Below are 12,061 nucleotides of genomic sequence, written 5' to 3' on the forward strand. Positions count from 1 at the left end.
GGAAATATGTATACTTTTGCAGTATAAATAGTAAGAAAAGTGGCACACACAGTCAACACATGATTAGTTATAATCTATATATAACTGAAATAAAATGAACAATTTGACTGTAACAAGCCTTTTTCAGGGTTCTATGTTATATAATTATATTAATAGCACTTTCTTAGGAATTTCACTTTGTCATCTGGCTAGAACCTTGATGTTATGGGAGCTGACTTTAAATCACTGAACCCAAAAATGCTGACAAAAATGAAGAAGAAAAAAAGGTCATCGATTTTCAGCTTGTATGTTTTAAAGAAACATATATATTGATATATTATTGTCTCCATAGCAACATAATTGTCATTGTGTTTATGCAAAAACTTTACATAGACCATTATATTAATTCACTTCATATTGATGATATATGTAAAACTTGTACTTTTATGAAAGAAATTAAATTAAGAAATTAAGGTAAAATGACTTTTATTCCAACTTTAAGCCTAAAATATGAGAGAAATACAATTAATGAAATCAATCATTTAATATTGTATACAAAGAGTAAACCTGTCTAATATATCCAAGTTGCTGGCACTGTGTATATGAAAGGTACAAAAATGTTAATTTAAATTTTTGGTTAATTTAAGGGTAATTTATTATAACTTTTCTATTTTCAGCCAACTTCCATTTACAAAATGGAGCAGTTTTATGGCGTTTAAACTGGATGGCAGACACAACATTACGTGGGCTGTCAAACTCTTGTGGTCTCATGGTGAATTACAGATACTATCCGGAGGACACTGTGAAAAATAGTCAACAATATATAGAACTCAAATATATAAATACTTCAAATCATATACAACAGCTGTTGACCGCTGAGTAAAAATATATAATGTTTTTAATATGCAAAGGAAGTTAACTAATTGTGCCGTTAACTAAGTGTGCCTTTATGCAAATGGAGTTAACTAATTTTGCCTTTATGCAAAAGAAGTTAACTAAGTGTGACTTTATGCAAAGGAAGTTAACTAAGTGTGCCTTTCCTTGCAGTTTAACAAAATTGGACTTTGCCATAAGAAAACAGAATATTATGCATTTATGTTGTTATTCCTGTGATAAATGACTTAGATCTCCAAAATGAGTTATTTTGTCTAATACATGTAATTTGTACTTATTATTTAATGATGATTCAATTTTTCAAATAATCAAAATGTAAACGTTTTTTTTTAAATATATCTGACTTTTCTATGTTAACCTTATTTTTTTTCTTTATTAACAAAATCTTTACTTGTTATTTTTCTATCCCCTGCAGATGGAATTTGTATATTCAGGTTGTTTAAACTGTGTTGCCTGGGCCATCTAACTGTAAACCAGAAGACTTTTTTCTATAATGATAGACAAAGGGGCTGAGGAAACTCTATAAAAAACATGAAAATAACAAAAGAAATGGTCTGTCCGTCTGTCTCATGTAAGGGGATAGACATCATGGGGTTAGAGTTTGTGTATACTGGTAACATAACATTATGAAGTTCATTTCATACAAACTGTATTGGGGCTGAAAAAGTAGCTTGTGGGGTTGAAAAAGTGTTTGGGGTTGAAAAAGATCAAAAGAAGAATCCCATAATGTCTATTCCCATGAAGGATATGTTTGTCTGTCCATCCAAATTACATTTTCACACTATTTCTTGGCAACAATTGACTGGATTTCATTGAAACTTAATGCAAATATGAAGAAGAGATGCATTTATCATTTGCATGTCACAACCAGACCATTCAACTCAGTTGTATGACTCATAAATTAAACTAGGTCAAATTATTGTCTTTTGCTTGATTTTTTTCTGTTATTGGCTATAATACTCTGTTATTAACAACGACAAAATCTACAATTAAGAAGCTCAAACCGAATTTGACAATTTACAATTTATATAAATGACCTTGACATATTTAATGTCAAATTATCAAATTTTACTAAAATTAGCTTTAAATTAACTTTATAATAATAATAATAAACTCTTTATTTAACGAAGGTAACTTATTAAGACAATACATCAAAGCATTAGATACAACACATATAATGCAAAATCTTATTTTCAACAAGGCCTTCAATAAAACATAAACATAACAACGGACATATTAAAGCTATTGTAAAGATTACAACATTCAGTAAATCTTAATCAACAAAGAAGACAGACATAATATTATATTATAGTATAGGTAAATTTTCTATAATTCATCTCTAGATAATAATAAATGTTTGAAATGTGATTTAAATAATTTAAGACTTGAAAGATTTCTTATTTTTAAAGGAATAGTGTTCCATAACTCCATACTAGAATAATAAAAAGTACGTTTCAAATAATTTGTTTTAGGTCGTTTATGCATAATATCTTTTTTATGTGTTAATCTTAGTAAGTAAGTTTTATTTTGAGATAACGGAATTAGATTAGAAATATATGCTGGCGTTAATTCATTCATCGCTTTATATACCATAATTCCAGAAAAGTATTTACATCTAGATGGAAAAGATAACCATTTCATACTTTGAAACATATCAAGAGAATTTGTTTTTACGGGTTTATTTAAAATAATTCTAGCGGTTCTTTTTTGTAATTTTGTTATTCTATTTAGATCTGATTTGTTACATTGGGACCAAATAATACATCCATAATCAAAAGTAGGGGCAATGTAAGCGTTATAAAATAATTGTTTCATTTCAGGTGTAAGAAATATTTGAATTCTTTTCAGCAGAGATATTTTAGAAGCAAGCTTAGAACATGTTTTGTCAATATGTGTTTTCCAAGATAGACAGTTATCAATATGCAATCCAAGTAGCTTTTGACAATGAACATTATTTATACTCGAATTCTCAATATGTAGAGAAAGATTGCCTATGTTATTTATTTTACATTTTGATCCAATTATCATGCACGTGGTCTTTTCTGGATTTATGGCCATATTATTGAGAGTGCACCATTCCTGTATTTTTTGTAAGTCTAGTTGCAACTCAGACAGTATAAAAACTTTGCAAATTGACTACATGTAATTTGATTTATGCTTGCCCGCCCGATTAGACAACACTTCTGGTTAAATAATTTGTGACCTTGACCATGAAATGAAATCTTTACTGTCAAATTATTGTATTGTGTTAAAATTGTCATAATATAATTATCTAAGATAGATTTGATTTTTTTCTCTCAACAAAACAAACTTAGAAAAAACCAACATGATGAACTTTAACATGATCTGTGGTGCACTTGTTGGGGTTAGTAATGACCAGTATTCCGCGGGAGATAAATATATGTTCAACAAATTTGTTTGTTTATTTTTTAGCTCGACTATTCGATAAGAATAAGTAGAGCTATTGTAGTCACCCGAGCGTCGGTGTCGGCGTCGGCGTAACCACTCATGTTAAAGTTTTTGTAATAGTTCAAATATTTTCAAAGTCCATTGACATATGGCTTTAAAACTTTGCACACTTGTTCACCATCATGACCCCAACCTGTAGACAGGAGGAGGTAACTCTATCAAGCATTTTGACAGAATTATGCCCCTTTTTCGACTTAGAATTTACGTTAAAGTTTTTGTAATAGTTCAAATATTTTAAAAGTCCATTGACATATGGCTTTGAAACTTTGCACACTTGTTCACCATCATCACCCCAACCTGTAGACAGGAGGAGGGAACTGTATCAAGCATTTTGACAGAATTATGCCCCTTTTTCGACTTAGAATTTACGTTAAAGTTTTTGTAATACCTCAAATATTTTCAAAGTCCATTGATATATGGCTTTGAAACTTTGCACACTTGTTCACCATCATGACCCCAACCTGTAGACAGGAGGAGGTAACTCTATCAAGCACTTTGACAGAATTATGCCCCCTTTTTCGACTTAGAATTTACCTTAAAGTTTCTGTAATACCTCAAATATTTTCAAAGTCCATTAACATATGGCTTTGAAACTTTGCACACTTGTTCACATCATCATCCCCAACCAATAAACTGGAGGAGGTAACTCTATCAAGCATTTTGTTTTTACTATCAAGCACTAAGAATAGTCGAGAGCGTTGCTGTCCTGATACCGGACAGCTCTTGTTTACCATTTTAGAAATAATCTGCATGTATTAAAAGTGCTTTTAAGAAATGATAAACTTGTCTGATCAGATTAAGTAGTTGTACTGTGTATTAATAAATCAGCTTTAGCATAAAACTTTCGTAGACAGCAGAAACCCCCCCCGGCGGTTCTTATCCCTGAAGAATGGTGGTGACTTTGACTTTTGATTTTCTTTAACCTTGATATAAACCCTAATTGCCTTAATAAAAAGCTTTGTTGACAGGCACTGGGTAAAATCCTTGCTAAATGCTCAGAATTGAAAATTTCAAATATCCTAGTTCAATTTATTGTTTACTAACTGGATACAATATAATTAGTTATTGGTAATGCTGGTGAGCAGCGTCGTCTCTTATGGAATGTTTGGAATGCTATTTTTTTGGGGCCCATGGAAGGAGCAGTTATTATTAGCAGTTCATGTCATGCTGTGTTAATTAGTTTTATTTTGTTTTATGTTTGAGTAATATCACTGCCTAGAAGAGAGATTCTGACTCAAAACAAAAGAAACTCGGACATAGTTAACTTAAAAGACATTATATTAATCACTATACAACCACCACAAAATGTGTAGGCGACTATACTGGAATCACCTGTCACGTCAGTTGGTCCTCCATGCATCGTGTCCACTCTATGTACATCCCAGAGTTCAAATGTGATACTTGATCCTTATATGAAAAAAAAACGCATTGGTCAATGGATAAGTTGTTATAAAGGCCCTGTCACACTAGACTGCTCTTTTATTGCGTTTGCACGGCATTGTTGAATTTAACAAAGTGCCGCAAGATCGCAAGAAAAATCTGATATTTTTGTTAACATTGAGACTTCACGGCGATCATGGCGTCGCTACGGTGCTTACACGGCGTTATAAAGCGTAATCCAACGGCGTTTTGATTGGCGATTGTCTGCGTTCGGACTGCGCTTCTACTGCGTTCTTTGCGCTTTCATGGAGCTTATATGAAGCACTCGCGGCGTTCACACTGCGTATATATCGTGTTTCATGTAAGGGGATAGACATCATGGGGATATCACTGATGTTCTGGAATAGTCGCGTACCAGTGCTGCCGTTCATCACCATGTTAAAAGACATTTATTTGCAAACACGTTTATATATAACAGTGGAACCCTCTATTAAGGGTTTAGGGACACCAAAAGGACTAGACTAAAGTTCAGTGGTGATCTTAATTGCGGATGTCTTTTAATCATGGCGGTATAATTATCATGCAGTATACAGTGTAATTATTCCATGACCCTTTCTATTTGAAATTTATGTGTATAACATGTGTTTTTAAACAATTATAATTATTATAACCTTCAAATATTACTATAAACTGATGTTATAATATTTAATCCTAAAAAGAACTAAAGTCTGAAGATATTTAATACATTGTATCAAAGATTGATTTTCATAGGTCTTGTTTCATGTACATAATTCCTTATTTATTAAGAAATTAATTCTTCACAAAATAAATTTGCAACTTGGAACTGAAACTGGTGGTCTTAAAAGTGGATAAGTGGTGAGGTCTTAACTGTGGATCATGCTACCATTAACATAAATAACAGAAAATCTAGTTCTTTTGAAAATTGGTCTTTATACAGGGGTGATCTTAATTCCGGAATGGTTTTAAGTAGGGATTCTACTGAACTGTATTCTGCAATATCAGATGAACGCAGTAGAATCGCCTTGAAAGCACAATGGTCGCCGTGACAGTGCTGATAAGTCGTAGTAAGACTTTTGTGAAAAAAAAAAACTCCGTACAAGCGACGTACATACACAGTATAGGTGCGATAGAGACGCCGCACAATCTCTGTACAAGCGCCATGGCTAACAATGGCGTTCATTCGTCGATCGTTCTGCGCTTTCACACCGGTTCTGTTGCATTGTAGGAGATGCTATTGAGTTGCTACGGCTTCCTAACTTGTGTGTGTGTTTGGTTTGTTTACCCTCGCCACCGGAATGAACCATATGGGCGAGCACATACTTCATTTAAAACTTGCTTAATTTGTATGGGAACTAATTTAATTTGTCTACAGTTTTATCGGTACATGTGTTTACGTGTGTGCCATAATTCCTACCACAAGTTCGTATAAAAGTACGTAACCCATGATAGGAATAAGATGGGATTGCTCCCATACTAAGTTAAAATGACGTGTATTTAAAAAAAATTGAACAGCATATTTAAATTACCTAAGGTTAAAAGGGCCGAGACGTTTATAAAAAGCACCGTCTCTTATAACAGGTCAACTATTATAATATTCAATGATTAAAATGATAGAGAGAAAGTCTTGTTAAAGCAATGTCAGGAACGCATTTTCCCAATTCAATGTGGCTAGTCATTTAAAGGCCTGATTTGATCAGATACATACACAAAGGAGTGTCAGAATATTAAAAAAACAAGTTTGTTTTAGTGTGGAAAAGATAGAATTTAATAAATTTCTAGTATATTTCACCCGAACACCTGCTTAGTTAAAGATGTTCTTATTGGTCTAAAAGTGATTGCCTCCTTTGTTCTCATTGGCCGAAATTTCTTTGTTTACCAAATAAGGAGGTCAATCCGATTTTGTGATATTTTGCAAATTTTCTTAATTTTCGGATTGACCTATATCGACAAGTTTGTCGCGCGAACGTGATAGAAATTTAGCAGGTGCCCTTAACACTCCATTGTATTGCATCTGTACAACTATTAACAAATAAGGATAAAACAACAAAAAGCTTGTAAAATAGCAATTATTAAATCAATGGTCTAATCTAGCTTAGAAAATTCCCAAAATATGGCTATTAAGTAATATCTTTGTTACCCTTAATGTGATGAAGTGACCTTTTTTAACAAATAAAAGGCCACTTCATACTTGAGTGTATGCGTATAACTTATGCTCCATATGGGGGAACACATACACTTTTATGTTTTATATACAGGACAAAGAGAAGAAGTAAAAATAAACACAGGGCGGGGGAGTAAGGATATTTACACTATATGGAGTCTTTTAACATTAAGGGTAACGGTAGCCTTCCTTCCCAATTTTGTTCGACCACTTGATTTTAAAACAATATCTGGCATGTAGACCCAATTAAGATAAATTGATTAAAATTTATAATATCACATTGTACTTCCGTTTCACGGCCACTTCCTAGGGCCACAGTTAAAATATATAAATATTAAGACTATGTAATATACATATTTACAATTAAAAGTATAAGTCTACATGCCTAGACAACATTTAAAACTAAAAGAGTTAAGTGTAGATTTGCAACACCGTCCGCGTCCGTCCGCGAAATGAGGATTCGAAATACAACTTGGTTAATAAGTAAATATTTTCTCAATCATAGCAGTAATAGAAATTCTACTGGCAACCTCACAGGATATTGTATACCACATTTTACCCAGTGAGTCTAACCATCCCACTGAAAGTAAAACTCCCTCCCGATAAAGGCGAAGGATAGATGTTAACCAGCAGCAAAACTAAATACTTATTGAGCAGTTTCTTTCTAGATAGAGAACAATATCATTAAAAGTTATAAAGGTCAAAAATGACAAATACGTGCATCCATTACAACCTATACAAATTAATGGTTAATTAATTACATAAATTAGTTACATTCCTCCTGCCACCCCCGTATAGACGACCTGGATCTTTTGTTTAATTATATGGCAAGCCGAAATCAGAACCGGACCAACGTACCAACAACGACATGAGAGGTCATTTATTAATTTAGAAAAACGAATAAGTTCCGAATATCATTAACTAAAAACTCGAAAAAAACCATTTGAGCCGTGTCACGACAAAACCAACACAATGGGTCCGCGACAAGCACGGTCGCAAACCCACCATGTTGGTCCCGCCACGACACGGCTCATTTTAATATACTGTGACCAATCATATTGTCCCATTTATACAATTTTATTGAGTACTTTGTTTTTATTGGTTACTAGCCAACAAGTGGGCGTGGTCATATATGAAATTTAGAGGAGTTAAACTGCATGTACACCTGTTTATAAACGTATTTTTTAAACTATAAAGACCTATTTCTTAGGTGAAAAAGAGATTCTATAATGTCTGGTATACCTATTTAACAAAAAAGTTATCACAAATGTTCAGTCTTGTCTAGTTGATTAGAATTGATACCCCATTTTCTTGTTTTCGTGATGGATAGAAAATGAGGAATGTTAACCTGTACGGAACATCAATTTATATATTCAATAATTTTTAAATCTAAAGTTGAAATCGTATGAAAATTATTACATGTAATACATGGTATATGTATTTAGTGAGGAAGTAATTTGAAATATTGTATCTACTCTAAATCGTTGAATCTGATGTACTATTTTCTTCTTTAAGTGCTAAAAAACCGAAAAAACCTAGGTTCGAAAAATTTAATATAAACGATTGTATTTTTGAAAAGGTTCACTTCCAAAATCAAAATTGTATATATTATCGAATTACATACAAATATGATCTGAAATATTGTTTATGTTTAACCAATTATCATAATTAAATCGACAAAACTGCAAAAGATATCTTTTTTCAGGTTTTTATGCCGAACATGGGTTTTGTAAGCTGTTCGCTGATTGGTCGAGAGCCATTGTCTCTCATGTCGCCATTGGTACATTTACTATCCGATTTTGACTTCAAGCTTAGAGCATTAACCTATGACCCCCTCAGGAATGTGGTGTAAACAAACCATGTATTTTATTTTTATGCTGTTCACTGTAGAGAATTTAGATCTTCCTTATCATAAATATAATATAAAAACTATGTTTTATTTCTTAATCTCAATTATATGCAATATGTATTATACAGTCCGGGGAAAGGGTTTAACCCGATGTAAGGCCAGTCCACACGCTCAGATAAACCCTTCCCCTTTCTGTTTTAAACTATTTACTATTTATTAAGGAGAAGAATAGACAACTCCTAATAATTGGTAATTTAGTGGAAAATTGTTAATAAAATCCATATGTTTTAACAATTTAACAAATTTACAATTGGCTTTATGCCGAAGTATCTTTAATAACATATTCAGATTTAAATTTGGTATGTACTACTACAATAAGAGATGTTAAATCACATAAAGTTAAACTAGTTGGATATTTTGGTGCCAAGTTTATTCATTTGAGTTCTTTCCCTTGGACTATTCTTAGTAACTGTTGGAGCTTATTGTGTATGAAATAGAAGTTGGGCTTTATATGAAAATGGCCATAACTTTTCCATTTTTTAATGAATTTTGTTGAAATTTTCTTCTTTTAGTCCATTATATAAGTAAGTTTATTAATACAATATTTAAATATTGATTAATTTAGGTTTTTATTGATTTCTAGATGGTTATAAATTGATATGATTTCCACTTTTTAATTGATTTAGTTTATCACCACATTATCCTAAGTATCATAGGGGATATACTGTAAATTTCTTAATATTCATTGAAATTTGTTGGAATTTTCTGTTTTAAGTCCAGTATATATGTCTGTTAACTATTATCTTATGTTTATATTCTTACTTTATTGAGATAATAGTTGAAAGGATGTTTTATTTAGGTGAAAATTCACAAATTAATATGTAACTGTAGTAAAGTTATTTAAATAGTTAGTTTTAATATTGATGTTATCTCTACAAAATATGATCCAAGTCGCCTATTATAGTTTTATGTTATTAGATCTGGTCTGTTAATTTACAGTCTAGAAGAAATTTTTCTAGAGCTGAAAATATTACTTTATTTTTAGATTTAGGGGGATTTAATACATTTTGGTAGGTAAAGCCAAGACCTGCTTTTTGAAAGCTGTCAATCATGGTATTTCTGTTAACCATGAATTGACAGCAATCAAAAAGCAGGTGATATGAGTCAAATTTCACTCTACATTGGGGACATTTGGGATCTATATTCTTAATATGTTGACCAACACTGCCTGGTAATAGGGTGGTACCAACTCTTAGTCTGGTAATAATTATATCCACTCTGCGATCAGAGGAATAGTTTATAGGGCGAGTTAACCCCACTGTATTTTTAACATGTTTAATATTATTATCTTGTGAATTAATGGAATTTTGCCATTTAGACATTATATGTTTCCTAATTATAGAATAAACTTCTGTGGGGGATAGTGAAATAGACTCAGTGACATGTTTGAGGCCTAGTCCGGCCTTGGCCGCCCTGTCTGCCTGTTCATTACCAAAAACCCCTATATGTGCTGGACACCATACAATGGTTACCTCTTTGCCTGCGTTTAGGCACTCATTATATAAAAAGATAATTTCATGTAATAATTCTGGTCTTGACTTACTATTATTGGAATTAAGTGACACCAGAGATGAGAGAGAATCAGAGAAAATGGCTACTTTATTGTGATTGTTAGCCATTATCCAGCACATGGCATTTTTAATTGCCAGAAGTTCAGCTGTGTAGATGGATGTTTTATTTGTTAACCTGTCAATTTTTTGGAATTGTAGTGATGGAATTACTACAGCTGAAGCTACATGGCCAGAGTCCGGGTTTTTTGATCCATCTGTATATATGTGTAAATAACCTGAATATTTCTCATAATATATGTTAGTTTCTGTTTTTGCGAGGTGCGGCAAATCAGATTTCGTTATAATTTTGCTAAGTGTAGTGTCGGTATGTGGTAATTCTAGTGTCCAGGGCGGGACACTGGCCGGACGTCGCTCTACTATGTCAATATCCTTAAGGCCGCAACCCTCAGCCAATTCTTGTGCCACAGCACCAAATGGGAAGGATGGGTTCCTAACTGCGATCCCACTGCGCTCTTATCAGAACTTCGAGTGACGGCATTTGATTTGAGCATGCACAAAATGCGCGCCGTCGGTCGGTGTTTTATGCGATGCTGCGGAGATGCTATGGCAATGTTTGCGATCTAACAGCGCTCACATCGGCGTTCTTAAATGTCTTTGGACGCCGTGAGAATGCCATCCTAGTGTGACAGGGGTTTAATCAGGTCAAGGGTGTTACTTCAACCACTTGCCACTCACTGCTGTGGGTGGAATCCCGACAGGTACTTTGGATTCTTTCATGTGAGGAGCTCATGGAGCTGCTACCCAGCTATCTTTAATATGAAACTTGTGTGGTTCTACTAATGGGTGCTCATTCGTGTGGTTCTACTTGGGTAGGCCTACATGAAAGGGCACCTGAGGCCTTCCTCCAATGATTGAACATGGTTCAAGGTAACATTCCCCCCTCTCTTCCAAACAAAAAAGTATGTATAAATACCCACTCCTCTCCCCCGACCCCATCCCCCCAACCACCACCCTAAGAAAATATATAAATATGGTGCATTTATTCACTAGCATGTATACCAATGTGGCCATACCACGTGACTTTTCGGGTACGGAACACGCCGATTTTTCACCCGATTCAGGTATGTTTTTTATTCATAACTTATTTATTACTCAACCGATTTTGATCAGATAAGGCGCAGAGTACCCGTAATTTTATCAGCTTTCCACGGTATATCAAAATTCTGAAAACCCCTAAATGATTTTTGAGAACATTCGAGTACAGTTTTCTTCTCATAGCCGGGGCCGAGGGGAACGGTACACACTCATTTGTCACAACAAGCGATTTCTTGCAAGTCATATGTTTTTTGTCACTATTTTATAGAAAAATACATGTTAAATCGGATATATTTACTATGTCCAATGTATCGAGTGAATGCAGTGATGTTTTAGCATATTTTCATAAAGTTATGTTGAAATGGTACGGAACACACTGTTATTTAAAAAGATACGGTACACACACAATTTCTGTCTTTGAAATAATTTTAAAATAAAACATATAAAACTTTAATTTAAATTATAATATGAGTGATTTTCTTTCATAGTTATACATTTTATTTTTATATTTTTAAACAAGAACCCTGGGACCTGTTTTGCAATGTATCATTATGCTTACTTCAAATGTTAATATGTATTTGAGCATTGAAAGACCGCACTTTGGGGTCAAACGCACTTTGGGGTCCGACCCCGAAGTGCGTT

The 12,061-nt window shown here is 33.3% G+C and overlaps 1 protein-coding gene across 2 annotated transcripts in view; it reads left to right on the forward strand.

Annotated features, from left to right (window-relative positions):
* Positions 1-12,061, forward strand: part of LOC132756042 (malonyl-CoA decarboxylase, mitochondrial-like) — a 123,209-nt gene that overhangs the window by 10,743 nt on the left and 100,405 nt on the right. The window contains exon 10 of one of the 2 annotated variants that reach the window (XR_009629278.1): positions 657-1,783. Coding sequence is in view for 1 of the 2 variants with exons in the window: in XM_060747011.1 (XP_060602994.1) it covers positions 657-862 (206 nt within the window). In the remaining variant the exon portion in view is untranslated. Of the gene's footprint in view, positions 1-656; positions 1,947-12,061 lie in introns of those variants that run through there. The other variant, XM_060747011.1, reaches the window with a different exon arrangement.

The sequence above is a fragment of the Ruditapes philippinarum genome, unplaced genomic scaffold (assembly GCF_026571515.1).
Source record: "Ruditapes philippinarum isolate M1 unplaced genomic scaffold, ASM2657151v2 ctg509_1_1_1_1, whole genome shotgun sequence".
Taxonomy (NCBI): Eukaryota; Metazoa; Mollusca; class Bivalvia; order Venerida; family Veneridae; genus Ruditapes; species Ruditapes philippinarum.